A 26,891-nucleotide genomic window follows, 5' to 3' on the forward strand; every position below is an offset into this window, starting at 1 on the left:
TGTATTGTACTGTCGTAAACAGTATGGATTTTGGTAGGATCTTGGCAGAAGTGGACGGCTCGCCCGTGTGGACGGCTCGCCCGTGTGGACGGCTCGCCCGTGAGGTACGTTATCTATCCTCTGTCTTTTGTTACACTTTTAAGCAGTGCTAGCACCCTAATCCCTGAAGAGTTGACATTTGAAATGGCCGTAGATGATTGACTGGACAGAGGACAAATATATATCCATCCCAACTTTGCGTACGCTAGCTAGCACATGCCAGTCAGAAGCGCCAAACTAGCATCTCCTCCGACCACACTCCCCATCTCTGCATCCTCGCCCAACAGCTCATCAATCCTCTCCTTCGACTTGATACGCCAGAACGCCTGTGCCCCATCCACGAACCGCTGGGAGATGGCCTTGACCTCCTCGGCCGGACAAGCCGCAAAGCAAAGCCTAAAGCAATTGAACGCATCCTTTCTGGCAATCTCTTCGGTGGCCGCGAACATCCTGCCGGGGGCTACAAGGCAGAGATACGGCTTCCGAGTCCACAAGACCCACAGCGCTTGTGACAGGCGAGCGGCGGGGACTTGCCAGCGGAGCGGATGAGTAGAGAAATCGAAGCGTACCCAGACGAACATGCCTCCAAGAGGACGCACAAAGTCGTAGATCTTGGTCGTCTCAACGATTGTCCACTCGTCTTCATCAGCGGCTTGTGCAGATAAGTTCCGTCGGCGGGCCCTGATGAGATGTTTGCCGTCGCTGAGGACATTGCACATTGCGTCCATTCTGCGCTCGTAGTTGCCGCGCAGGCCTTCAAGCCAGCGCACCCACCCATCGACTTTCCAGCCGCTGCCGTCGGCGGCTCCACCGCGTCCTGGGTCGGACGAGCTCTGTGGTCCCATGATGAGTTCTGCGACCATGGCTTGGACGAAGCCAGAGGGTTGCTGAGTACTGGTTTCTGTGATACGCAGGATACGCTCAATGAGAGCTGGCTGTGCGGTAATCCAACCTAGACGGCACCCTGGAGCCATGGTTTTGGAGAAGGTGTCCAGGCGGACGACGCGGCCTTGGTAGTCGAGGGAAAGGTAGGAAGGGATGAGCGAATCGAGGAATTCGAAACCGGAGCCCTTGTTCGGTTTCGGGGCTTTGCTGCTCGCAGACGACGATGGGAATTGGATGTACCAGTATGGATCGTCCTCGATAATGACAATGTCGTACTTGACGCAAAGAGCATACAGCTCGGTTCGGCGAGCAACGCTGAGGGTCCCGCTTGTTGGGTTTTGTCCGATAGTAACGGTGTACATCAGGTGCGGGCGTCGTCCGCGGGAAAAGTCCCAGTTCTCCAGGACGTCTCGCAAGCCTCCTTTTCCCTCTGCCAGCATTCCTTCCTCATCCATGGCTACCGGTACGATGTTCAGTCCTCGCGGCTTAGCCGTCTGCACAGCATTCATGTAGCAGTATTCTTCTACAAGCAGACCCGGCCTCTCGTTTACCGGGTCGTGCTCCGCGGACCACTCGTCACTCAGAGCTTGTATCGTCTTCGAAAAGCCGTCGGTGGACCCGCAAGTCAATATAACCTCCGGTCCGCCTTTATAAGGGACGGCCGGATGCAAGTTCTCTCTCGTGAACTGCCGAATGAAGGAATACAGTGAAGGGTATCCCTGTGCCGTCCCGTATTGGAGAGCCGACTTCAAATCAATCATCTTGAGAGGATCCGGATTCCCCGAATCATGCGGTACGAGAAGCCGGGCCGCTGATGGTCCATCTTTCGATTTCGAGGCCGACGCAGGCTTGTCTGTCGGGGGATCGACTGGATCATTGGGGGAAGAGGGCTTCCAGCGGTTTGGGTGGGCAACTTTCGCCTCGAGAGTGTCGTAGGGGAAGTACTTGTCATTTGGCAGGCCTTATGTCTCATAAGCATACATAATCACTGGAGAGGAATGTCCATACCTCCAGCTAGTTGCCCGATTCCTGGAATAGCAAAGTACTTGTAGAACTCCTTCACACTGGAGGCCTCGCGAGCTCTGGTGGACCGCGAGAGGTGGTGGGTCAAGTCCAAGGGATCGGGCAGCTCTGGCGCCAATGTATTATGCAGGTGGGACATGATCGAAAACTAATATAGGCGCGCAATGGACACAACAGTTGATGGCGACATCGAGAGAATCAATTGCGATCACCTCAACTCACCCAGCCTCGGGAATGGACATGTACCGTTCCTATCGATAAGGCGGCGATAAGCCGGCTTAGAAATCCATATTTATGACGACACCGACACTCCATTTTCATCCCAAAGTGTAACGGCTGCAAGCGACGTCTCTCTGCAAGTGCGGGACGGCGCGTGTACATGCAGATATGGGGATAGCTAGGTATTAGGTACTTTCAACAACAGAGCTCAAGAACGCAGGTGGAACTAACTTTTGCAGTTTCCTGGAGTTCTTTCTTCGGCGGGGCCTTTGAGGGGTGAACCAGTCAGCAGCCATGTCGGACCGCGTGGCACCTCCGGGCGCATTCAATGCAAGGCGCCGAGCAACCTCCTACGATCTCAGACCAAACACCATATTATTCGAAACCCGGTGTTCTCACCGACAGCCCATCCAGTCGTATTGCGCTCGTCCATTCATTCTTACTGTATTCACAACTCGTACCTCTAGATCGCCCGCCAGCTGTGCTGCCGTCGCCTCATTGCGCTGGGCGCATACTGTGTACCCTTGCCTGTCCGAGCGAACTCTCCACATACCTAGCCTACAGCGGCCCGTAGCAATCGGAAAATGGCCACAGAAGAGGGCCTGAGCCAGAGGGAACCACCTCCTCAGATCTATCGCGACGACGAGAATGCTTCGCCTGCCTCCGCCGAGTCCGTTGCCTCCGATACAATACTTGTTAACAACTCTGATGCCTCTGACGAAGAATACTACGCTCAAGAGCCGTACACAGCCAACAAATATGTCCCGCCGCGGTTACAGCGGGCATGGAGGGCGACAGTGACTTGGGTGAAGGGCCCGCAGCCACCGAGGCCTTGGAAGATCAGACCCTTCTTTCCGCATATTCAGACTGCGCCAGTACGGTTCTTGCATAACTACTTCCCCAAGAGGAAGCACAAGATAACGTTGCTCATATTCTTCTATCTCTGCTGGTTACTATCTTTTGGACTGGTCCTTCACCGTTCGGCCTTCGCTGCTGACATACCCGGATATGGCTCGCCAGTACGTTTCAGGTGCAATGATAGATTTTGGTAAGGCTCCAGAGACATGGCTGTCCTAGAACCAGATATCTAACGAAGCTTAGGCTCGACGCGAATGGGTGCGGGCTGAACGGAAACCTTTGTCGTCCATTCGAAAACACTACTGTACCTTTCCGCTGCCCTGCCAACTGTAAGCGGGTGGAAGTCGTCAATCCCCATGCAGTTGGCGACCAAGAAGTCAACTACAGACCCCTGGTCATTGGCGGACCTACAGACGAAGGAGGGACGTTGGAGAATACCTATTACCGGGCAGACTCGTTCGTGTGCGGTGCAGCGATCCACGCCGGCTTCATCAATGATGCAATGGGCGGGTGTGGCGTGGTCTCTCTTGTGGGAGAGAAGACCGATTACCCCAGCGTGAATCAGAGGCACATCAAGAGCATCGGCTTTGATTCCTACTTTCCGAAATCCTTCACTTTCCTGAAAGGCACTCAGTCACACTGTCGAGATCTTCGGTGGCCGCTTCTAGCCGTGTCGTTGACCTTTACAATCCTGCTGTCGCTGTTTACAACGTCGCCTGCGGTCTTCTTCCCTTCAGTTTTCGTTGGGATCTTCTTCCACGTGGCGCTGGCTTCGGATCCTCCAAATCTCACCGACTACTATGCAATTGTCAGCATTGCGCTCGGCCGGTTCCTGCCTGCAAGTTTCTGCATGTATGCGATATACAAGTATTGTGTCCTACCTCAGCAACGCGGGCTCCATGCGCAGATCGAGAAGACTATTCTCTGGCTGGGCGGGTGCTGGATTGGAGCTTTGAACAACTACACCTTCGACAAGATTCCCATCCAACGATTGACACCTCATGATATCAAACAGCAGCCAGGAGCGATACCTGCCTTGATCATCATAGTGCTGTCACTGTTCTTCATTGCCTTGGGACAAGCATGGGCGCTGCGCGTCGAGGGCAAACTGCCCAGGTATCTGGCGATATACGCCATCTTCGGCGTCACACTGCTGGCGCTGGTAGCAGTGCCCAAGATGAATGTTCGCATTCATCACTACATCCTCGGATTACTCCTAGCGCCCGGAACCGCCATGCAAAACCGGCCCAGCCTCCTCTTCCAAGGCATCCTCATCGGCCTCTTCATCAATGGCATCGCTCGCTGGGGCTTCGACAGCATCCTGCAAACGCCCGACGAACTCCGCGGCGACGCTCAACTGGGGACGATCCTGCCGCTCGTCCTCGAGCCCATCATCCATACGAACATTGGCACCATGCTCAAACCGAACATCACGTTTGAGTGGGAGCTGCCCTTCCCGAAACACTACGATGGTCTGAGTATTCTGGTCAACGATGTAGAGCGGTACCGTGGATACGAGGATACGGGCAAGACGTCATTTACATGGGTGAGGCACATGGACGATGTACCAGAGTACTTTCGGTTTGCCTACATGTGGGGGACTAGCAGAGGGGATTATACGAAGGCGGGCGTGTGGCGGAGGGATCTGGGGTGGACGCACATGAAGCCTGGACCCTCATGACGGCTCCTTCTTGTGCGGTTGGGCAAGGGGCTGGAACTCTTGGAGGTGTCAGGTTAATTGGTGTTTTTGGGGTGGGGCATGGGTTGGCGAGAGGAGTCTCTTGTCTCTCTGGATGATTCTACGAGCGCTGGAGGAGAGGCGTAAGATGGTGTTGCTTTGGGATATATATGGCTTCTTTGGTTTTGGAAAGAAGAGGGCAGAGTTGTAGATAATCCCTGACGATGCTGGGTCGCAATGGGGACGTTCGGCGGGTATATCTAAGCATGCGATTGGCCAATTTAGAAAACACTTGTGTTCACTGTGTACCATAGGGAACCAAATCTGAGACGTATAATTTCCTCATCTTAGAAGAAGAAGGAGGGAAATTCTTGTGGAGTACCATTTCCGCACCCATTTTATATGATAGTATATATTTTGGGTTGTACACGGTACGGGCGCTCTTGGTCAGCCTCGGAGGATCTAGTGTTGGTCTTACCTACCGTATGTGATTGGGTGTTGTTATAAGCGCAGGGTCTCAGAGGGAAATATATTGCCCCTAAAAATGAACGAGATGGAATCCTGGAGGTGAATCTGATCCGATCTGACTAAAAGAGGTACAGTGAGGTTTACAGTATCACTATATAGGTAGTACACAGCATGCGCCCTTTGGCAGATTGTAAGACGGACACGCAATCGAACCGCACGCCGTGCCCCGTCTTCTTGTATTGTACACTTATCGATACGTATTCCATCTATTCGGTGCCGCTGGTGCCCATCGGAAATGAGGCCATGAGCTTATCACACAACACAAGCGCGGGCGCTTACAGCCATGGGCAAAGATGACATGTCAGCGTTGGGATTGGACGACGTGAGATGTAGGGACGGCGTACGGTATATATGGGCAAAGGGGAGGGGGAGTGCTTATGAGAGGGCTGGAACTGCTGTGCCACTATCCGTAGACTACAGAACGTCGCGTCTGCCGGGCGGCAGAGTACAGGCAGTGTGAAGAGATGAATGTGATTGTTTGCACGGTACATACTGTGTAGGCACGGATGCGCAATGCGATCAACGAAAACAGCGGGGGTTTCGGCGGGCGGCCGATTGTTGCGGGGAATTGGAGATGAGGCTGCTGTCGTGTGGGGAGATTGCATCGGTTGGTTGGGATCTGGTGTATTTTAGGATCATGATACATGGCGTGGTCGCGTGAGTTAGTGGCTCTTTACTGACCATTCAGGGCATGAGGATTTGCACCGCTTCCTCAAGAAGGGCTAGAATGGTATGGTGGTAAAGTATTCGGCGCTACTGCAAGACCTAACGGCCACCTGCACGCACCTCATCTCATCTCATCTCATTCCTTCTTCCCCACTGTGGACAACTGCATCGCCCAATACTCCGTACTGTCCTCCTCTTGTCCTTGTGGAGAGCAGCAGCAGAAGACCAACAAGCAAACCCCTTCAACCTCACCAGAACCACATCTCATCTCACGAGACGGCGTGGCGTCCTCTTCAATGCCATCATGATTCGTAGTCGCGCCAGGACCTTTGTGGACACTAAGAGATTGCGACGGTCATCACCAACAGGGGCACGCCGGCTTTTGGGATGAGCTCCAGTGACAAAGTGTTGGGCGGGATATGACGATGTGCTCACAGTGCTACAGCGATGGACATGTATACTGTGTACGGAGTAGATGGTTTGCTCTACGGCAATTGAGGGTCTCACCGACGGTGGTGACCCCCGAGATTCAAGCGCCCTCGTCCTCATCAGCCAACAGCCAACCCCTCTCCCAGCCTTCACAGCGAAGAGCGACAGGATGCAGGATGAATGGATCGTGTTCCTGCATGATGAGCCTTGCCAAGTTGACCTGCCCAACCCCTTTGCCGATCGTTTCAGCTGCGCGTTTGTGCCCCTTGCAGAACAGGGCCCCTGGCTGGCTAATTTGGGTTTCACCTCGTTGAACACCGCGCATTCCTTCATCTCCCCCCTACAAGACCATCGTGACGGCTCCTTTTGCCGCCTTTTCCCTCCTTTTGCCCCTCTCTCCCTTTCTCCCTCCTTCCCTTGCTCCCCATTGTCCCTTCCAGTCACTCCTTTCACCCAAGCTTTGCTCAGCGAGCGCCTGTCACTCTTTACCCTCCTTTGGGCTTCACATTCCTTTCCCTGTATACAGCTTCGATCCGGCACTTGCGCTAAGGGAAGTCCTGGTGGCTGCGGAAACGGTTCACTTCGACAGACAAGCGACATTGTAACCTTCCAACATCGATACTGGCCCATTACTCCCATTCGTAACGACGGGATAGTTTTCGGCAGAAAACCAATCCTATATTGGTCGCTCTTCTCTCAGTGTATACCACAAGAAGTCGTCGAACCCATCCGACTTCCCTTGCGGGTCCCCCCTTCCCTCTTCGGACATTCAGCTATCCCCAACAGTGCTACCCGTGGACACTGCACCATTCGTTCGACACTGCGCGCAAAGCAAATAGCTATCCACCATCATGAAGTCCGCTGCGCAGCTATCCGCGGCCGCGCTGCTCCTCTCTGGAGCCGCCGATGCCTTCTGGCGCATGCCTTGCACTGCGCGAACCGGTCTTGCGCGAATCGACCCTCTTGTCAACCCGGGACAAGTCTCGCCGCACAGCCACGTCATTCACGGTGGAAAGAGTGAGTAACAGCTTTCTCCCGGCCCTATGGTCTCATGGTGGAGTGCGCATGAACCATCTCCTTTCTGGGCGCGGATAGTGCGAACTGAAACATTTTGCCTTTTTGCGTTCGCTCTTCACTTGGAACATTTGGAAGCGGTCCCACATCAGACAGGCCATGTTTCATCTTTGAAGAAAACTCGCTGATGGTTGATCGCAGACTTCCATTTGGACACGAACTACAATGATCTCGTCCAGTCCGAGTGCACCTCTTGCCGCGTTACCGAGGACAAGTCTGCCTACTGGTATGTTTCAACTCCAACTAACCCTCAGCTGTATCCCTAACATCTCATAGGACGCCTGCCCTCAACTTCATCCATGAGGATGGCACGACCGAGGTCGTCCCTCAGATTGGAGGCATGCTCGCCTACTACCTGCTCTTCAAGAACGAGGGCGAGAAGATCGAGGCCTTCCCCCCTGGATTCCAGATGCTGGCGGGTGACAACCGCCAGCGTAACTTCACCTTGTCCTTCCCAGACATGGAGAAGTCGCTCTGGAGCCAGCACCCCGAAGAGACCACGCAGAAGAACCTGGGCTTGAAGGCTCTTGGTTTCAACTGCTTGAACTACGCCATCAACCCCGAGCCGTCCATGTACCGCCACTTCCTCCCGGACAAGAACTACATGGACCAGCACTGCCCTCAGGGTATCCGCGCCGAGATCTTCTTCCCTTCCTGCTGGAATGGCGAGCTTGACTCTCCCAATCACAAGGATCACGTGGCCTATCCCGACCTGGTCAACGGCGGAAAGTGTCCCGATTCGCATCCCAGGCGCATCCCTTCGCTCTTCTACGAGACCATCTGGTTCACCAATAAGTTCAACGGCAAGCCGGGACAGTTTGTCTTCTCCAACGGTGACCCTACCGGTATGCATCCCCTATTCCATCACCGTCGGAAGCTTAACAACTAACAACCCCAGGCTACGGCTACCACGCCGACTTCATCAACGGCTGGGACCAGAAATTCCTCCAGTCTGCCATCGACCAGTGCGGTAACCCCTCGGGCAAGATTGAAGACTGCCCCGTCTTCCAAGGCCACATCCAATCCGAAGCCGACACCGCCCAATGTACCTTTGACGTGCCCGAAGTCCTCGCCAAGGATAACTGCGACGGCCCCGCCGACGGCCTCTGCGGCAATGTCCCCATCCAAGCCGGCCCCGGCTACGCCACCGTGATTGAACCGGGCAACGTCGAGAAGCCAACGGGCGGCTACAAGCCCCCGCACGTCACCGAGCAGCCCGCCGTCCCCACGCTGTCCTACGCGCCCGCAAGGTCCGCCGTCACCGACGAGTACGGCGGCGGCATCTCCGTTGCGCGGGTCAACCACGCCAACGCTGGTAAAAACAACGGTGCTGCTGCTCCTGCTCCTACGCCAGCTCCCGAGGCTCTGCCCAACCAGTCCACGGGCAAGGGAAGCATCATTTCGACCTCGACGTTCACGAGCGCCGGCGTCGTGTACGAGGTTGTCATCGAGGAGGTCCCCATCTACGTGACTGTTGATGCTCCGGAAAAGGAAGGCCAGGTTAAGAGACATTATATGCATCTTCGTAGGGATAAGGAGCACGGGTTGCTGGGGAAGAGGCACTTCCATTAGGGTGTAGATCAGCTCTGCGCCTGGCTGATGGGATCCGAGGAGGTCTAGCTGCTAGGAGGGAATCTTTCTATTGATCTTTTCTTTTCCTCAGCGTGTATTGTGGCATATCATATTATCTGTCCTTTCTTCTAACTGTATCGAGAGCCAAGTGGATGATGGGCGGGGCGGGGTGATGGGTACCTCTAGCTGCTTTGGCCGGTTGGAGATGTATCATCGACAGGGAAGGGTGTGAGATCTTGTATGTATATGTGTATATACATCTGGCGTGTGTGTGTGTGGCAACAATTCCGAACTACCCTTCTTTCTGTTTCATTGTCCTGATGGGTCTGCCGTGCATTGCCGTAAAGGATGGTTGGGAGCTTTCTGTGATGTGCTTGGAATAAGGGGTACATATATAACTGGCTTGAGGGGCGGCTGCAAACTAGGTCGGTACTAAGTAGTTCAACCGTCCTCAGATCCTTCCGTCATTTCTTCCCCGCTAACGTATACTGTCCTCGTTCGAAGAAAGATGTTTACAGGACGCCAGGCGTTCTCCTTTGACTGGGGGTCACCTTCGACGAGCCCGTCTTGGTCGTTATTCATTATGTGTAACGTCACCCTTTGTTTCATTCATCTCATTGGCGAGTGTTGGGTTATATATACAAAGGCAGAGAACCCGCCCAGAACCCTAATCAAACTACTAATGTTAACTACCAGTGGCCGCCCCTCGCCATCACCGCACCTCGGGCTCAATCAATTGCAGCAGGATCGTCTCCCTCTCCGCCTCACGCTGTAGCTCCATCCTCGCAACCTGATCAGCCATCGACGTCGGCCACACCACATATCCCTCAGGCAACAAATACAGGCGGAGCTCCGATCCGCATCCTTCTAGCAGCTGCTCCGCATCGTACTGCCCATACGCACGAGCAACATCAGCCGTCGTCAGTCCCCTCTCATCGCGGGCCCGGGGATCCGCTCCATTCCGCAAGAGCAGCAGAGTAGCATCGTAGCTATTTGATGCCGCCGCATGCAGCGCAGACCCAAACCGACCCGGAGGGGCGTTGACGTCCGCACCATATCTAAGCAGGAGCTTCATCGCGCCCAGGTGCCCCCTTTCCGCCGCCAGTTGCAGTGGAGTCGCGCGGTATGTCTCGCATCTCTGGTCGACGTCGGCGCCCCAGCAAACGAGCAGGACGATGGCCCATTCATGGCCCATGAGTGCCGCAAAGTGCAGTGGGTAGTCGACGACGCCCCCGCGCCGGGACATGTCGGCCCCGTTTTCGAGCAGCGCCGTCATGACGGCTATGTGGCCGCCCGCAGCGGCCGCGTTGAGCGGGAGCCCATATTCGTCGTCGTCGCAGACTCGGTTGAGATCAACAGGGGCGGGAGGCTGCAGGAGCATCTTGACGTCCCAAAGTCTTCCGTCTCTTGCAGCGTAGAGCAGAGATTTGCCGAGCAGTTCCTGCAGGGACGAGGATGATTGTAGCGACCCCAAGAGAACGGGTTCTACCTGCTCGTCTGGTTCCAGGTACGGCTCCGAGGGGGGCGGGTGGTTGCTACCTTCATCTTGTGCAGTTTGGGGTGCTGCGTCTTGCCCGACATCGATTCGGTTGTCCGAGAGGAGTAGTATGATATCTCGCCATTCCCCGGGGTACCCTTCTTTACGCAAATCCTTTGCCATCTCAAGTGGCGTGCCCTGCTCGCCCTTGACGTTCACTTCGATGCCTCTCTCAATAAGAAACTTGACAGCCTCGAACGAGCCACCAAAGACTGCACCATGCAGGGCAGTCTCGTTCTCCTGGTCGCGCGCATTGAGCACCGCACCATTGTCGAGGAGGATGTTCATGACGCGCACCCGGCCGCCAGCCGCCGCTGCCGTAAGTGCGAATCGATAGATGCCTCCTTGAACACTGGGGCTAGCGCCCTCGCTGAGAAGGATCCTAACAATGGTTACGTGGCCGCAGAAGGCCGCAGTGTGCAGCGGAAGGCAAGCCGTCCTCGGATTCCCCGGCTGGTTCGGCCTGGCGCCGCTCTGCAGAAGGAATCGCACGATTTCGACGTGGCCGTTGGCACACGCAGTCACGAGCGGGGTACCGTACGTGGAGAGGCCAATGCCGCCTTGGGCGGCGGCGTTGACGTCGACGCCGTTGTGGACTTGTTTTTTCACACACTCTAGGTTTCCCTCTTCAATGGCTATCCAGAACGCCTCGGTCTGTTCGGGAGTAGCATTGGCCCCAGTCGACTGAGATCCGTTCGGGGTGGGGTACTGGCTTCTGTCGGTGATGTGTCTGTTGATCTGTCTTCGGGTTGAGGGGGTGTCTGGGCAACTGGTGTTTGAGGAGCAAGACGAAAGGGCATGGGTGTTGGTTGCAGTGGTTGGGCCACTTCGGCCTGCGGCGCAGGAGTACAAGATGGCTTCCAACTAGTCTGAAGAGACGAGCGACGGGTCGGAGCTACGGGTGCAGTATCATCGCCTTCCCGTATTTCAACGCAATCTCGATGCTACTCGCATTAAACCCTTGAAATGCAACCATCAAGGGGACAATGGTGGGCACGTACAAAGAGTCCAACTTGCCCTCGAACCTGCCCTAGCCAGTACTTGCTGTGAACGAATTTGATATTCCTAATGATTTCACCCTCTTCGAACGTGATGTGATTTTCGCATTGGGACACATATCGGTGGATGGCAATGGCATGGATGTTACGTGTTCCCATCATTAGGGCTATCAAGGAAAAATGAGTACGCCCATTGTAAAATTACGCTGCTGAGCTTTCATCACAAACCTTCTTGCTGCTGGGATTCCAGCACGTCCTCGATGAGATTCGCGATGCAGTTTGACATCCTCTCATAACCCGTATCAGTGCTGGAGCCAAGTTTAACCATGCCAATGTGATTTCCTGGAAGAATCCCTCTTGCCTCGTTGGGGAAACCAAGGATAGCGGAATCATTCTCGACGACCTACGGTCAACGTTAGCGTTGTTGGTCTCAGTCTAATTGAAGGGGAATCCGACTTTCTGATTGACTGCCAGGTTTTTGTCTTCTGTATAGGTTTGGATGGGTAGTTGCAAAGCAATCTTGCTGAAGTCGTTCTGCAGCCGCTCTAGCGTCTCCGACCCCCGGATGAGCGCTTGAATCAATTTTGGGTTGTTGTCCTTGAACACTTTTGTGGCCAGGTTTGTCGCAACCAAGGGCCATTTGGCTTGATCCGATCCCCGATGTGGTGTGCCAGCAAACACTATACCGGCTGTATGTTTCTTGATTGCCGCCTTTCGAGGGAAATAGACGTGTTCGGTGCGGCCGTGAACATAAGATTGCCAAAGCGCCTACGAGCAGTCAGGGCTGAAACCTGCTTCATATGACGGTCGTTGACGTTCGTGAAAAAAGTGAAGGACTTACATCTTTCACGATCAACCCACCCAAGCTATGCGTCACAAAGACAATCGGACGTTCTCGCTTGTCTCGGTTAATCTGGCACCGTAGTTCCACCAACGAGCAAACTCACCGCTTCCTTCGGCTTTCTTTTGTCTGCCAGATCGTCGAGCAACTGCTCCGCAAGCGCGGCTATGGAGCTCTGTCCCACCGCAGACATGAAGTGCATGGTATCAGCATCATAACCCCACTGGGTAACCCCTCGTTAGAAGCATTCTTATATGAAACATCGGAATCATTGTATAACTCACCGTCATGATCCTAGCATTTGGAATGGCGTCCTTGAGCAAATCTCGTGGCCAGACCACGGTTCCCTTCTCCCACGTTCTGATTCGGTCCCCACGGAGTCCGTGGACGAAAACCACACTATAGACGGAGGCACATATAAGTTAGCCTCGCACTGGTTTTAACTGGCGCTGGAAATCGTTACTCTGCGGTGATAGGCGGCTTTCCCTGCCAGAGAATCTCCTGTAACCTCAGTCAGTTTCAGCCTGGTCACCCTACAGGGCCTCTGGCAGGGCAGACTCACCATGCCAGTTTCGGCCATCCTTTAATGCTTTCAGCAAACGAGGACGAGGGTTATGTAGGGAAGCTGCCACCGGTACTATGAGTGTTTAGAAGACGTAGGGCAACGGGGAGTCCCAGATATAAGTCCGCCTGGATGATGCAATGGTAGTGCACTAACAGTAAGTCGTTCATGCCACATGCACTGCCACTCAAAAGAAGCTATGTGAACAGGAGCTTCCCTTGCGGTTTATCCCGGAGCCCTTGGACCCGTACTTGGGCACCGCTAACCAGCAAGATTACACTGCCAGTGACGTACCCAAGCCTCAATTGACTTAGAAAACGTAGCCGTTTGGCATTACTCGAGCGCAATCCCTCGAGAATTCCCCTCACGGAATGTTCCAAATGTTAACTAACCACCGTCTGGCATAGTCTGGCATACGATAACAGAGACGGCGAGTTGCGCCCTTAGTGGCTGTGCTGCTGTCAATAAGGCGGCTTGCAGGGAGAGGAGTAGTCTAGGTGGGTGGATCAGAGCATGGGAACCTGTTCTAAAGGCTTCTTCGGGCCCGTTGGTGGGTTGGTCCATTCACCAGGCTGGCTGCAGAGACTCGGTAGCTGGAGACTGTGCACCGAGCGCACCGGGCACTGACGGTGATTCCCACTTGCGTGCCCGTCAGTTGGCGGCTCTTCACTGGTTTTCTCGGCAGAGCCATGTACATGATGGTGAATTGATGTACTAGCAGCTCACCTACCTCTGATTGTGGCTCGAGCTTCTGCGGGTGTTTCCCTTATCCGCCACAGTGGCGAGCGATACGGAAGACATGGGCCCTGTTAAGACCACTCTCTATCACAGTACACAGTAATAGCGCGCATACTACTGTGGTCATCTACCCCGCCTCTCTGCATAGGATTGGCCTCGGATATAGCTAATGATCTTAGACACCTTAAGCTTGGTACTGTTTACAGTAGCTACGTGATCGACCCGCTGTAAAAAAGCTTGACTGGTTTTCAGCCAATTAACCCCTTGTTTTGGGTAGGGCTGCTTACTGTGGTGTTATAGCTTAATAGCACGACCCTTCGCTATCTACATACAGTATTAGCAGCCTTGAAAGGCGAAGGCACACGCACAACTTCCTTAACTATAGCCCCTGTTTACATCCCGATCGTCTTATGAAGAAGCAAGGGGCATAGGCAGCAACCAGCGAGGCGCTTTTGAAATGCTAGATTTGCCCCTTGAAGAGCAACGTTCACATGTGAGGCGGGACGGCTGTGCCGGCGCGAGGGTGGTGAGTAGTGACTTGGTGCTATCAGATAGTGGTATGCGCGTTAACAGGTCGGATAGTGGGGTCAGTAGCTTTCGATCGAGTAAACCATTCAAATGGCTGACTCAGCTGTCCCATCATGTCGAACCACAGCCGCAGGGCCTACACCAGCGTCTCCTTTCACATCTTCTATATCCTTGTTCCTAGTCTAGAATGGTAGCTATTACTCAGAGGCGGCAGCACATAGCCTCTGCTGGCTGCCCCGAGGGTGACGATCTGGTCAATTCACTCTGCCAAGGCACCTTACCTCCCATTCCTCCCTAGTCGCATTTGCTCTCCCTCAGACCGCAGGCAAGATCCTACGCACGAGTTGCAACCGAACAGGGCCCAAGTAGCCAATTGCATAGCGAATTTCTCTCTAAAGTCGCCCTTAGAGTACTCCCGCTTCTACCCATCTTCCCTCTTCCTGGCCACTTATGCTTCCTAAAAGACGCGACCGAACCCCCCCTTGCTCTGACACTATGTGATAGTGGTTTGCCACTGATGTAAACTGCCCCAGGCCCGAGAAGGTGAAGATGCTGCTATCAGAAGTATTAAAGGCTGCTTTGGTCACCGAGAGGCACTCCAGGACACTATCATTGTTACTTCCCACCTCACCTCACCTCACCTCACCTCACCCGGTCATAACGAACCGTGATCATGTCCACCGCACTCATATTACTCGGGCTCTCCGTAGCGGCACTCCGCAATGCGACTACCCGAACCCTTGCAAACCACCTATCAGATCTCTGCTACCGAGCCTCCTACGACACGTATAATGCGAATGCCTACAGACAGCGAATAAAAGAGGACCTCTGTACCGCTGCCCAAAACCGCCCATCGTCCACTTGGGCGTCCTTCTTCAGCGACTTGTTGCGGAGATTGACAGGGGGCCGAGTGAACGTCTATAGTGTGGACGAGCTCTTGGCCTGCGCAATTCGCTACCCTACCTTCTCTCCAGTGGTATATACCATCGCCGACATACTGTATCCCGGGTGGAACACCCCAACTCAGGACCGGTACAGCGCAGTGTAAGTCATATCGAGCTGTTTAGTCTCGGAATACTGCTGACAACTGACAGATGGGTCTCCTGGACGAGCTATACATTCTAGTAGACATTCGGTTTGGCACGTTGAGGACGGCAGTCTTTGTAGAGTAGATTCCCTCCCTCGGAAATGGCGATGGTCAAGATTGTAGCAGCGGATGGGGCAGGATATAGACCTGATTTTTTTCGAGCACGCTAGATTGGAAGATGATTTCGCTCGGTCACAAGGTCTTCACTGGGTTCGGAACAACCAGTCATAGCCTGTCTGGAATGGACGCGTGGAGGATTGTCGCTTCCTGTACGGTAGATGGCGTTTCGATAGACTTTGTATGCGCGGTTTGAATCGTGCTTGTTTTCTATCCCAAGGGTCAGCCCGTAACCAATCTTGCATTGCTTATCCAGACATGTCTGAGGGAATTGCAGAGTAGGGTACGGTGTTCATCGCATCGAAGTCTCATCGATGAATCATTACAACTAACGTGTTTTACAAGCGAGTGGACATTACAAGCGAGTGGACACCCCACCAACTTTGCGCACATTTGTAGGCATATATCTCAACAACTATATAAGATAATAGAGAGATATTAACAGAGTAGATTAAGCAGTGTTTAAAGTATTCTTTTTACATGTGCGTGAGTTATGCCCAGGTTCTCTACACCTTGTGCAGCGTGCCAGAGCCTGGCGGCTGAGTCCTGATCGTGCACCACCTTGACGCTGTTCACGAGCAATCTGCTCATCAAGCTCTTGTTGAGCTAGTATATCCTCTCCTGCCCCCTTTGTTAAGACTCCATGCTTTTAGATCCGCTTCTTCTTACGCTGCCTCCACTTTATAGCTGCCTCATTAGCTCTTTCAAGGCTAGCAATCCGATCACGCATCAGCTCAGCTGAGAGTATCATTACTTTAGCCCCCTTCTTGAGCTGATCAATTGCCTCAATAATTGAGGCTGGTGATGAACTCTTATGCTGCCGAATATGATTCCAAATTAGTGTTGATTGAGCCTCGAGCTCATGTACATTGCTTGGTGTTTGAGCCTCCCAGAGAGCCTCTACTAGAGCAGCTGGAGGAGTAGGCATACGGAGCTGTACATCAAGCTTTGACAGAACAATGTCTGGCTGGAGAGGAACTAGGCCTGTGCCTCGAAAGGCTGAGCAGATATTGATTGATGTAAATGATTGATCAAAGGCTGCCTTGAAGGCTGGCAGAAACTCAAGCTTCGTGATGTGATTGATGTGGTGGCGGACCAGAGCCTCAATCTCATGGCTGTATGCATGTTTCAACGGTGCGAAGCAGCCAACGTCAAGAGGCTGGAGCAGGTGCGATGAGTGAGCTGGCATGCAGAGCGTGTAGATATTGTTCTCCTTGCAGAATTCTTGAAACTCAAGGGAGTGGTGGCTCTCGTGGCCATCAAGGATAAGGAGGCGACGAGCATCTACAACACGAGTCGTGGTATAAGCGTTGAAGTACTTTAGCCACTCAACTCCTAGCTCGTTGTTTGTCCAGCCGTTGTCACTAACAGCAATTACCCAGTTGCGTGGGATATTAGCTTCCTCGTACCAGGCAGAGAGATGGTGTTGGCCAGCAAATATAATGAACGGTGGAATAGCCCAACCAGCAGCGTTGATTCCTTGGATGACCGTCACCCACTCGCGATTGCCTGGCTGGATAGCCTTTGGCTGGCCTCTCCTCTCTGACCCTGTTACAACAAGCTGAGTAGTGATCTTGCCCATCATAAAGCCAGCCTCATCGAAGTTGTAGATGTCCTCATCACAGATGCCGTACTTGGCCTTTGTCTGCTCTACCAGCTTGAACCAGCTCTTAATTAACTTAGGATCCTCGCATAGAGCCCTCTGTCTATCGTACGGCCGATTAAAATGTGTTGTAAGACTGTCTGTACACTTGACGAAGTTGCGCAGCCAGTGGATGCCAACCTGGCCTGCGCCGCGCGCAGCTAGCAGGTTGTTGGCCATATCACGTATAGCTGCATACATAGGTGAAAATCCACGCTGATCCAGGTCAAGTATATGTGTAACAATCACCTCCTCTTCTAGCTCAGTAAGCTTCTTTGAGTTGGGCTGGCAATCGCGTCGGGCAGGCTTCCCAGCCCGTCGGCGGTGGAGAGTACTTCGAGCGACACCAAACGTCTGTGCAGCGACTGCCTCTGTCTGGATTTGATTTTGATGGATAGCTGACATTGCAAGGTGTATATTAGCCTCGTACGAGGCCGGCTGGCCTTGGGTTGGAGGTGCCATGAGGGCTGGGAGTTCACGCGTTGTAGAAAGTTGGTGGGGTGTCCACTCGCTTGTAATGTCCACTCGCTTGTAAAACACGTTACCCTGTAGCGTTCTCAATATTTAGGCGGTTTGTGAAGTATGCATGGGACAGATGATTCGCGTGTGCAGGCAGTGAAACGAAGAGATATTCTCATATGCATATGGGATCTAGGCCCCTGGGGTTGATTAGTTCTAACGAATGGACTTCGGAAGGGAAAAAGGGACTCGCTCGATTATTCAAAATGACAGATCTACCTGACTCCAGCCATAGAAACCACAAACGCCATCACCTTTATCCTATTCCCACGCCCCCTCCGTCAATAACGGAGCCGCAAAGTACCCATCCGCATAGAGACCCAGACCACACTTATGGAGACACAACATCGTGCAAGGCGACCTACTCCTCGAGCTCACTCTCCAGCAGCTCATCAATGATATCGCTCTCCGTCACGGCTGTATGCCGACGACTAGCCGCCCTTCGTGGCGTCCGCCTGCTTGCTCTACTAAGATCGCGCACTGTATCGTCATCCTCTGCCTCGTCCTCCTCAAACAAAGGCATCCTCGTGCTTTCTCCCTGCATGCCTGCAATAAATGTATCTTCCTCCTCCTCATCTTCTTTCTCCCGTTTTTCCTCGTCCTCCTCATCCTCAGCCTCCACAGTCGTCGTAGTCACCTCGCCCTCCCCTTCCGCCGTTGTCGTAGCCTCCGCACTCCGCCTACCACTTTGCGCCACCGTCTTCTCTTGCTCTTCGTCCTCTTCCGCCTGCTCAGTCTGATCCTCAACCTTGATGGACGTCACTCCCTTCGTCACCTCCTCCACCGCACCCTCCACCTCCACCAACCTCTTCTTCAGCCCCGTCTCCAACCTCTTCAGGTAATTCCGACTCACAGCATCGGGCGCCATGCCCTCCTCCACGGCCTCAGTCACCAACTCATACAGCGTCTCCAAAAGCTCGCGATCCTCGCCGGCGTCCGGGAAAACCTCACCAGCTGCCGATTGCGGCGGCGCGGGGGAGATGTACAGCTTCGTCAACAGCGACATGAGAACCTTGAGCTCGACGCCAGTGCACGTGCTTTTCCTCACGCGCTCCAGTATCAGCGCCGCAAGGTTGGTATGCGGATCTTCGGCCGCACCAAGTGCTGTATCCCTCTTCCCATAGACGAGTCTTGCATCCGTCCATGAGGCGAGAATCTCCGTCACCTTGGGCCACGGCGTCATATCCTCCTTCTCATCGTCGTCCAACTCATTCTCAATCAGTTGCACGAGCTTACGAACGACGGTGGGCACGAGTCTGGAAAAGAGCAGCGCTCTCTCCGTCCTCGAGTGGCAGTACGATGAAAGGCCGTACACCAGCGCCTGTCTCAAACCCGTGTCATTCGCGTTCTGCGGGTTGAAGTAGCCGATGACGAACTCGAAGAGAATCTGCTGAGTGAATTCCTCGTCGAAGGGGGAATGGTATGGCAGCAGAAGCTTGAAAGCCGCCTTGCAAGCTTCGAAGCGGATCTCCGGCTCTTCGGATGCAAAGCCTTGCAGATATACGTCTTCGGGCAATAACCATTTGTTGTTCGGGTCGGCCTTCTGGGGATTGTTGGCGAAGAGGTCACGGTATACGGCGGCCCAGTCTGTAAGAGCTCTGATGGCGGCGATCTGGAGGTCTACGTCTCCCTTGTCGAAAGCGTGCGCCATCACCACCATGTTTGACTCAGCTAGGTTCTAAGGGGATAGGTTAGCTAGGATCCATGCCATACCAAGATATTGGCTTACCTTCTGGAGAAATCCAAAATGAGCCAGACAAGGCAAGGCACTTGCGCGAACAGATGGTAGCTTGCGGGACATCGAAGGAGCTACCAAGTCATTGAGTATATCTCCTTTGAGGGTTTCAAAGACGAAATCGCGCGTCTTTGGTTCCTTGAGAACTTTTAGGGAGACATGCTTCATCATGCAGCCCACCAGGTGGAGACATTTCATTCTGGCAAGAAGCTCCTGCACGTTATCCTTCATCTCCGGAGGTTGCTGTGCGCGCGGACTGCTCGGGATGGCTGTGTCATCGCTCGCTTCAGACTGAGCAGAGTGGAAACTTTCGTCGTCATGATCCGACATCACAACGTCGTTGTCCCCCACTTTCTCATCGTGGATGTCGTTGACGGAGTCGCGAACCTCTTCTATGGACTTCTTGATGATATCAATGAAATCCTTCCGGCTATCGCATACTCGGTGGAGAATGTCCACCATCAACTCCGTGCAGCTGTCAGCAATATCCCATCTTTCCAGAGGGCCTTGAATCAAATGGTAGATCTGCTTCCCTCCCACCCGGTCGTTAAGGTCGAGGCCCAGCACAATATGGAGCAGCTGCACCACAAGGAACTCCAGAGCGTCGAGCTCCTTCAACGTTTGCTCGTCCACTTCAGGCATTTTACTCGTCCGTCTAGACTCCTCAACGAGCGCTTGCAGCCATTTTTGAAGCACAGAACCGACAGCAGTCAGCTCAGGCATCTTCGTGTCTCGAAGATCCTGGACCGCTTCATCTTCGGAATTGGAGCAATAGTCTGTAAACGTGCGCATGACAAAGACTTTCTCAAGGGTGAGATCGTTCCAGAATTCTTGATCCCTGAAAGTGATATCGTGGAGGTAATCAGGCCGCCCTGCCCAGAGAGCTTTCATCGCGTCGTGAGCCATCCCACCTTCTAAGCCAGTGCGCAAAATCCGGATTTGCTTGCAGAATTCAATCAATGCTGCTCTTTTCAGTAGGCCTCGATTCTCGCTTTCAACGGCCACACCAGTCTCGCCAGGCTCTGTCTGCTCACATACTCGTATCCAGTGCTCGCACAGGAGGCGAGCGGTGGCTTGCTGCACCCCAACATCACGGTCCCGCAGGCCCCAGCGAATGACCTTGTCGCGTTCCGCCATTTTCAGTTGACGAAAGTCACCCAGCGCTGGAAGGAGCCGTTTGTAGACCAGCCTACGCATGGTAACATCGGAATCGCGTGCCCGTTCGATCATGTATGGTCGGGTTCTCGGGTCGTCGAGCGGTAGGTTGAGAAGGATAGCCCTGCGGACTTCTGCGCTTGGATCTTGTTGCATAACAGTCAGCAGTCGGAAGAGACCACCAGCCCGGTCGTCATCCTCGGCGTCGCTCCCGTCTTGATCTTCATATCGTGTCGCGAGCGTGCCGAACCCGATGGCGGCCTGCACTCGAATTGAGGCTTCTTTATCCTCAAGTCGCCGCATTAATGCTCGTCGACATTTGTAGTAGTCATCTTCTATCAATTCATCTTCGATATCTGTAATCAGGCGTGCGAGGGTCTCGGTAGCGCGGAAACGGACGATCTTGTCCTTAGAACCCATAGAGTCTAAGAGAATGTTTTGAATTTCGGATTTGAGGCGGGTGCTGGGTGAGTCGAGGACCTCTTCGGCTTGTGCCCCTGCTAAGGCTTCATAGTCTAATTTCTATATCAGCAACTGGCGTGGTATCTTTGGGAAGACCATTCCCGTACCTTTCTGAATGGCCGTCTTCAAGAACTCCACAAGAAAAGCACGGATCCTGTCCCCAGCCTTTTCTGACTTCTTGATCTCCAATAACCTATAAACACATCTCTTCACCTCCTCATTGAAGTCCTCTTCAGAGAAATCACCGAATTGCTTGTATTTGGGGTTTACGTGTCCTGATTCATAGCAAACCGCTTCTTGAACATTCCTCATACCGGAAACGAGCTTCTTGTGTGTCTCCTCGCCATGTTGAGCATCGGAAAAGAACTTGGCAATCTGTTTGCGGAGTAGGGTCTCGGGACCTTCGTCTCTTGGTGCCAATGCCGCGGCGGTCCGTCGTGTTCGTGTCGCAGTTCTACGGCTCGTCGTCTCTTCTGAGGTCGCCGCAGAGCGTCTTCCCACTCGCCCAGGCATGATGGGTTTGCTTTGTGTGAACGGTTCTTCGGATCGTTGCACGACTTGTCGGAAGTCGTGTTGTCGCGTCGGCAAGCGGGATAAACACGCTTCCCAAAATGGGAAAGCGCATAGCCAAGTCCCGTGATCTGCGGGGCGACCCCTGTCGGATTTCCAATTGCGCCATCGAGGAGTCGACATTATCGGAAACCCTCAGTTGCCGCATCGTCGGAAGACTCTGCAAACTCCCTCGCTGCGGTCTTTTTTGTATTTCAGCAAAGCCATGTTTAGGACAGCTTCGAGGAGGTTTGCAGCTACGGTCTGGAGAAGTGCCGAGCACCTGGCGCAGATAGAAGCCGCTTACCAAACCGGTATCAATGTCTCCAAGGCGCAAGGCGTCGGACAACGCGGTTTCATAGACGGTAAGAACAGCCGTGGGGATTTCATGTCAATCCTTTATGCTAATAGAATACCTTGTAACAGCAATTGGCAAGACTCCCCTCATCAAGCTCAAACGTCTCTCCGAAGAGACAGGTTGCGAAATCCTAGGCAAAGCCGAGTTCCAAAACCCCGGAGGCTCTGTCAAAGACCGTGCAGCGCTCTACGTTGTCGAACATGCGGAAAAGCTTGGCCTGATCAAGCCTGGTGGCACTGTCGTCGAGGGCACCGCTGGAAACACTGGAATTGGACTTGCGCATGTGTGCCGCTCAAAGGGATACAAACTCGTTATTTACATGCCGAACACGCAATCGCAAGGAAAGATCGATCTGTTGAGGCTTCTGGGCGCGGAGGTGTATCCGGTCCCTGCTGTGGCTTTTGAGAACCCGGACAACTATAACTGGCAGGCGAAGAGACATGCGGAGAGAACGGAGAACGCCGTGTGGACCAATCAGTTTGATAACACTGCGAATCGTCAGGCCCATATTGAGACGACAGGACCGGAGATCTGGGCGCAAACGGGAGGCAAGATCGATGCGTTCACTTGCGCCACGGGAACAGGAGGATCATTAGCTGGCACAACGAGGTACCTGAAGGAAAAATCCAATGGCCGCGTCAAGTCATTCCTTGCTGACCCGCCTGGGTCCGTCCTCCACTCATACATTCAAAGTGGGGGGAAGCTCACTGAGCGATCTGGAGGTTCCATAACGGAGGGGATCGGTCAAGGCCGTGTGACGGACAACCTCAAGCCTGATATTGACCTCATCGATGACTCATTACACATTCCCGACGAGGAGACGATTGCGATGGTATACCGTTGCCTTGATGAGGAGGGCCTCTACCTAGGCGCGAGCTCCTGCCTGAACGTTGTCGCAGCCAAGAAGGTTGCTGAGAGACTTGGAAAGGGACACACCGTCGTCACACTACTCTGCGATGGAGCATACCGCTACGCCGACAGGCTATTCTCGAGGAAGTGGCTGGAGCAGAAGCAGCTCATTGACTCAATACCACAGCATTTGAAGAAATACATTGTATTGCCATAACCTAGAATTGCAGGACTTGAGCATTAGCGAGGAGCAATTGAAATCTAGATTATATATCCAAATCTACTTTCTATCCGTCACATCTATAGGCTCGGATTCCCAGTGACAAACCCGTTAGCCACAGCACTTATAAGCTGATTCGCTATAGCCGTCTTAGGCGGCAACCTCAATCCACCTTCTTTGTACTCAGGCCCCGGCCCCTCGCCCAAACCACTCGTGCCGACCCTCAACGCCTCCCTGATCTCATCCAATGTAAACCACTTCGCATCTTCCAACTCAGCATCATGATCCAGATGCACGTCCTCTCCTCCAGGAATAGCCTGCCCAATAGCGCCAATCATCAAGTTGGCCGGATACGGCCACGGCTGCGTAGAATGTATAACCACACGTCCAAGATGGACGCCCGACTCCTCCCACACCTCACGCCTCACAGCTTCCTCCACACTCTCAGCCGGCTCCAAGAATCCGGCCAGCGTGCTATACCAGTAGGGTGGGAAGCGCTTGTTGCGACCCAGAAGCATTTTCTGGCCATCCGCAGAAACGACAGCCATGATGACGGTAGGGTCTGTTCTGGGAAAGCTGAGATTCGAGATGCCAGTACGGGTGGCGCAGGGTGGTCGCTCGGGGTTCTTCTTCTTCAGTTCTCGCGCAAGGTCCTTGGGTGGGCAGGTGCGTTTGAATCCGGCGTTGACGGACATGGTTGGGTAGCCGCATTGGGCACAGTAGGGGTTGCGCGCGTTCCAGTCGAGGAGATGGCGGGCTTCGGCGTAGATGGCAGCTATATAGGCGCATCAGTGACGCATCCTTCTTGAGCTGTGAGACTGAAACAACATACCTTCCTGAGCTTGTAACGAGAGATTCATCCTGCCTTTTGAGAAGCTCAAACCTCGTCCCTCCAAATCTTTAATCAACTTTTCTGCCGCTTCGGTCACGCTCGCCTTGGGTGTCACATCTAGCGCGAAGTAAGGCTGTCCCTTGTAATGCTCCTTGTACACAATACCCTCCTTCCTCTCATCCAACCCCAGAAAGATGATTTGCGGTATGTACTTTTGCGAATTGAATTCCTTGATCAGGTCCTCTTCTGAGGTAGCAAATGGATCTTCGCCAATTATGGGTTGGACTTCGCTATAGGTGGCATATGCAAGTGCAGAGCCATCTGGATTCTTGATAAGCGGTTCGAGGTTCCTGAAAAGGAGAAATGTAGCGGAGGGATGTTTGAGGGCAGCGGAGAGGAATGCATGGTCAGGTCTGAGGAAGGATACGCGATTTAGAGGGGACCCTTTGCACAGTCAGATTATATGCACCTCATGTATGTAGTACTGTCAACTGCGGGACATGATCGTGCATACCGGAGAAGTAGTTCGCAACCTCCTTTCCAAACTTCCGGCTCAACATCGAATCTATATTAGGGTGCGCAGGCTCAGGCAGATCTGGCTGTGGTAGAGGCATGACTCTCTCTTTCCAACCCAGTAGGCTCAGAGTTCAACAATGAATAACGGTGTAGATTAACAACAGATATTGCCGATAAAATCTGAAGTCAGGTACGCAAAAAGCCGGGGGGTAGAGACAGTCCAATCTCAACAATACGGAGGGACAAATGATATTTCATACTCAAGGCCTTTTGCCCCGCTGTCAGAGAGAGGGGCGAGTTATCTTTGATTATTAAAGGATGGCTCTGACAGTATCCATCGCGGTCCAAACCAAATGCAGTTCCAAAGCCTCGGTTCGTAATGCCGGTCCAAGTCGGCATTCGTAGGTAGATTTATAAGTTACTATTATCTATCGATAGATGAGACGCTCCCTTATCGATACACGTTAACTCCGTTGCAGTAAGTGCCAAGACAAGGCTATTTGGACAACACCATCTGTGAGGGTAGAGCGAAGACAATAGCAAACCCAATCTTAGAGCCGGAATGGCCTGAGTTAATAAAAATGAGTCGCTTCTATGTGAGTCTTAGTCAATCGAAAATATAACTGCACTAGAGAGATGTCTAATGCGCATTTCGCAGTTCAGCGGCTCCAACTCCTCCCACGCCAGCGATGATGACGATGACGACTCTCTCCCCTACCCAGCCCCTCTGCAGCGCAGCGATTTCCTAGCCCTCGACTTTGACCCTTCGCAATACCTATCATCCCTCCGTAACCGCCACCAGACACTCGAAGACCTACGCTCCGAGCTCCGTTCCCGCAGCCAGTTGCTTAGCAAAGAGCTCCTCGACCTCGTCAACGCAAACTACCAGGATTTCTTAGGGCTTGGCCGCAGTTTGAGAAGCGGAGATGAGAAGGTCGAGGAGGTGAGGGTGGGGTTACTGGGGTTCAGAAAGGAGGTGGAGACTGTAAGGGCCAAGGTCTTGGAGAGGGAAGAGGAGGTGAAGAGGGCGCTGGACGAGCGTGTGGCGATCAGGAAACAGATTGCAACAGGCCGAGCGTTGATCGACTATGAGGCGCGGTTGGCGTTGCTAGAAGAGCAACTTAAGGTCGACGGTGCAGGAAAGACTCAAGTGCATGCGGATGAGGATGTATCTGACAGCGAGGAGGAATCCGACGAAGACGGGGACGATGATGACGGAGCATATTCGGTGTCCATCGCCAAACTTCGCAGAACCGTAGAGCAATATCGCTTGATACAGGAAATCGGGAAAGGAGTCGGACAGGAACATCCATTTATCACAGCACAGGCGCCACGAATGGCGAAATTGCGGAACACGCTCATACTGGATCTGAAAACCGCGCTTCAGCAAGCCCAAACGGCAAGGAAACAAGGTTCAGATCGTGTCATGAAAATTATGAAGATATACGCGGAGATGGATGAGTCCGCGGAAGCAGTCAAAGTCCTGAAAGCTCTCAAGACCTCATGATAGGGGCCAGCCTCTATGATACCCCGCATAGCGATGGCGTTGGGAAGTATGGTACATTTATCTTATACAATACGCAAGATTATGCTACAGCGGCCCTGACAGTTCCCTGGGATGTATTGAGTTTGGCCCCCTGAACTCGCCGCTCAAGCTGAACCCGGGGGAGTTAGTGGAGCTTAGCACCTGTATGAATGTTAGCTCTGTGGCTCGAATTGATAAATGTGCGCCATACCACTTCGTGTATCTCCTTTGTTATCCGGTCGCTGAGAAGGCCGATATCCTTCTTAAGTGCCTCCATGAACGTCTTGATGTTCCTCTGCATCTCCTCAGGCGTGAAACCCAGCTGTCCCACCGCCATCCTGATCACACCCATACGCTCTCTGTACTCGCTGGCTCCCACCATGTTCTTCAAAGTCGCCGCGACATTGCTCACTACTGTCCCAGTCTTCGTGCTCGGCATCAATCCCCTAGGACCTAGTATCCTTCCCAAGCCTGCCTTGTTGACCTTCGGCAGCGAATCCGGGTGGCAGATGCACCTGTCAAAATTTATTACTCCCTCCTTGATCTGGTTTATTACATCATCCTCGCCGATTAGTGTTGCTCCACCTGCGCGTGCCTCTGCCGCTGCCTTCGAATCCGGGGGACATATCACACAGATTTTGATATCGGTCTTGACGGGGTGAGGGAGGCGGAGTTGATTTCGAACGACGGGACCGTTCTTCAATGTGCGTAGCCGTACATGCATTTCGTATTTGGATGAGGAGGGGCTGCGACCAACTTCGAATGCTCGGATATATCTGTACCGCATAATCAGGCTACCGCTCCTGGGAAACAGACGCTCCAAGCCAACTCACTGCATTGCATCTACAAGGGAGAACTGCTCCGCGTGCTTGATGTCATATTGTGTGTATGTGTTCTTGGTCTTCTTCTTCTTGGGCGCCGATTTCGTGGATTTCTGTGAAGCGCATCGAACGGATTGGTAGGGTAGGAAAGCGGTACGGGGGATTTCTGAGCGGGATCCTGCGATTGGGGATAACCCCAGCCTGCTTAGGGGGGCGATGAATGACCGAGAGTGCGCCATGGCGAACGTATGGTTCTTGATGGCGGGCGCGTTCTCTCCAAAGTTTGAATCGCGAGTCCGAAGATTGTTGGCCAAGGCGCTAGCCGGTTT

At 53.3% G+C, this 26,891-nt stretch overlaps 13 protein-coding genes across 13 annotated transcripts; 5 read left to right on the forward strand and 8 right to left on the reverse strand.

Moving 5' to 3' along the window:
- EI97DRAFT_467196 (aromatic amino acid aminotransferas-like protein) lies at window positions 1-2,162 on the reverse strand. Its single transcript, XM_033801583.1, has 2 exons — window positions 1,933-2,162; window positions 1-1,885 (listed from the first exon to the last, which is right to left on the reverse strand). The coding sequence occupies exons 1-2, from the start codon at window positions 2,084-2,086 to the stop codon at window positions 249-251; spliced, it is 1,791 nt and encodes a 596-aa protein (XP_033654058.1). The 5' UTR covers window positions 2,087-2,162; the 3' UTR covers window positions 1-248.
- Window positions 2,163-2,259: 97 nt separating this feature from the next.
- Window positions 2,260-5,088, forward strand: EI97DRAFT_418490 (uncharacterized protein). Its single transcript, XM_033796955.1, has 3 exons — window positions 2,260-2,355; window positions 2,406-3,214; window positions 3,268-5,088. The coding sequence occupies exons 2-3, from the start codon at window positions 2,751-2,753 to the stop codon at window positions 4,703-4,705; spliced, it is 1,902 nt and encodes a 633-aa protein (XP_033654059.1). The 5' UTR covers window positions 2,260-2,355; window positions 2,406-2,750; the 3' UTR covers window positions 4,706-5,088.
- Window positions 5,089-6,036: 948 nt separating this feature from the next.
- EI97DRAFT_43037 (uncharacterized protein) lies at window positions 6,037-7,070 on the reverse strand. Its single transcript, XM_033797674.1, has one exon. It carries the CDS (start codon window positions 6,962-6,964, stop codon window positions 6,161-6,163), a length of 804 nt encoding a protein of 267 aa, XP_033654060.1. The 5' UTR covers window positions 6,965-7,070; the 3' UTR covers window positions 6,037-6,160.
- On the forward strand, window positions 7,071-9,062 carry EI97DRAFT_43038 (uncharacterized protein). The gene is made up of 4 exons (XM_033797678.1): window positions 7,071-7,342; window positions 7,541-7,625; window positions 7,676-8,244; window positions 8,298-9,062. The coding sequence occupies exons 1-4, from the start codon at window positions 7,177-7,179 to the stop codon at window positions 8,969-8,971; spliced, it is 1,494 nt and encodes a 497-aa protein (XP_033654061.1). The 5' UTR covers window positions 7,071-7,176; the 3' UTR covers window positions 8,972-9,062.
- Window positions 9,063-9,953: 891 nt separating this feature from the next.
- EI97DRAFT_398374 (ankyrin) lies at window positions 9,954-10,931 on the reverse strand (the record flags this gene model as incomplete). The annotated part of the gene is made up of 3 exons (XM_033796390.1): window positions 10,662-10,931; window positions 10,200-10,340; window positions 9,954-10,100 (listed from the first exon to the last, which is right to left on the reverse strand). Coding segments are annotated over exons 1-3 (423 nt in total), but the record flags the coding sequence as incomplete, so codon positions are not given.
- Window positions 10,932-11,032: 101 nt separating this feature from the next.
- Window positions 11,033-11,501, reverse strand: EI97DRAFT_433355 (uncharacterized protein). Its single transcript, XM_033798375.1, has one exon. It carries the CDS (start codon window positions 11,306-11,308, stop codon window positions 11,144-11,146), a length of 165 nt encoding a protein of 54 aa, XP_033654063.1. The 5' UTR covers window positions 11,309-11,501; the 3' UTR covers window positions 11,033-11,143.
- A 116-nt stretch (window positions 11,502-11,617) lies between these two features.
- Window positions 11,618-13,240, reverse strand: EI97DRAFT_43060 (uncharacterized protein). Its single transcript, XM_033797733.1, has 8 exons — window positions 13,132-13,240; window positions 12,910-12,972; window positions 12,811-12,848; window positions 12,632-12,746; window positions 12,454-12,570; window positions 12,348-12,404; window positions 11,963-12,274; window positions 11,618-11,909 (listed from the first exon to the last, which is right to left on the reverse strand). Exons 2-8 carry the CDS (start codon window positions 12,925-12,927, stop codon window positions 11,727-11,729), a joined length of 840 nt encoding a protein of 279 aa, XP_033654064.1. The 5' UTR covers window positions 12,928-12,972; window positions 13,132-13,240; the 3' UTR covers window positions 11,618-11,726.
- A 1,608-nt stretch (window positions 13,241-14,848) lies between these two features.
- On the forward strand, window positions 14,849-15,300 carry EI97DRAFT_442455 (uncharacterized protein; the record flags this gene model as incomplete). Its single annotated transcript, XM_033799758.1, has 2 exons — window positions 14,849-15,219; window positions 15,270-15,300. The coding sequence occupies 2 exons, from the start codon at window positions 14,849-14,851 to the stop codon at window positions 15,298-15,300; spliced, it is 402 nt and encodes a 133-aa protein (XP_033654065.1).
- Window positions 15,301-17,682: 2,382 nt separating this feature from the next.
- EI97DRAFT_467200 (uncharacterized protein) lies at window positions 17,683-21,446 on the reverse strand. Its single transcript, XM_033801584.1, has 3 exons — window positions 21,000-21,446; window positions 19,270-20,945; window positions 17,683-19,218 (listed from the first exon to the last, which is right to left on the reverse strand). The coding sequence occupies exons 1-3, from the start codon at window positions 21,403-21,405 to the stop codon at window positions 17,902-17,904; spliced, it is 3,399 nt and encodes a 1,132-aa protein (XP_033654066.1). The 5' UTR covers window positions 21,406-21,446; the 3' UTR covers window positions 17,683-17,901.
- A 144-nt stretch (window positions 21,447-21,590) lies between these two features.
- EI97DRAFT_398380 (PALP-domain-containing protein) lies at window positions 21,591-22,942 on the forward strand. The gene is made up of 2 exons (XM_033796391.1): window positions 21,591-21,806; window positions 21,868-22,942. Exons 1-2 carry the CDS (start codon window positions 21,668-21,670, stop codon window positions 22,863-22,865), a joined length of 1,137 nt encoding a protein of 378 aa, XP_033654067.1. The 5' UTR covers window positions 21,591-21,667; the 3' UTR covers window positions 22,866-22,942.
- On the reverse strand, window positions 22,893-24,609 carry EI97DRAFT_398384 (uncharacterized protein). The gene is made up of 3 exons (XM_033796392.1): window positions 24,215-24,609; window positions 23,701-24,144; window positions 22,893-23,643 (listed from the first exon to the last, which is right to left on the reverse strand). Exons 1-3 carry the CDS (start codon window positions 24,312-24,314, stop codon window positions 22,949-22,951), a joined length of 1,239 nt encoding a protein of 412 aa, XP_033654068.1. The 5' UTR covers window positions 24,315-24,609; the 3' UTR covers window positions 22,893-22,948.
- On the forward strand, window positions 24,580-25,960 carry EI97DRAFT_467203 (uncharacterized protein). The gene is made up of 3 exons (XM_033801585.1): window positions 24,580-24,812; window positions 24,875-25,903; window positions 25,953-25,960. Exons 1-2 carry the CDS (start codon window positions 24,798-24,800, stop codon window positions 25,721-25,723), a joined length of 864 nt encoding a protein of 287 aa, XP_033654069.1. The 5' UTR covers window positions 24,580-24,797; the 3' UTR covers window positions 25,724-25,903; window positions 25,953-25,960.
- EI97DRAFT_433362 (ribosomal protein L1) lies at window positions 25,632-26,827 on the reverse strand. The gene is made up of 3 exons (XM_033798376.1): window positions 26,575-26,827; window positions 25,953-26,517; window positions 25,632-25,903 (listed from the first exon to the last, which is right to left on the reverse strand). The coding sequence occupies exons 1-3, from the start codon at window positions 26,799-26,801 to the stop codon at window positions 25,808-25,810; spliced, it is 888 nt and encodes a 295-aa protein (XP_033654070.1). The 5' UTR covers window positions 26,802-26,827; the 3' UTR covers window positions 25,632-25,807.
- Between the last annotated feature and the right edge of the window lie 64 nt (window positions 26,828-26,891).

This window comes from Westerdykella ornata (assembly GCF_010094085.1).
Source record: "Westerdykella ornata strain CBS 379.55 unplaced genomic scaffold EI97scaffold_10, whole genome shotgun sequence".
Lineage (NCBI taxonomy): Eukaryota > Fungi > Ascomycota > Dothideomycetes > Pleosporales > Sporormiaceae > Westerdykella > Westerdykella ornata.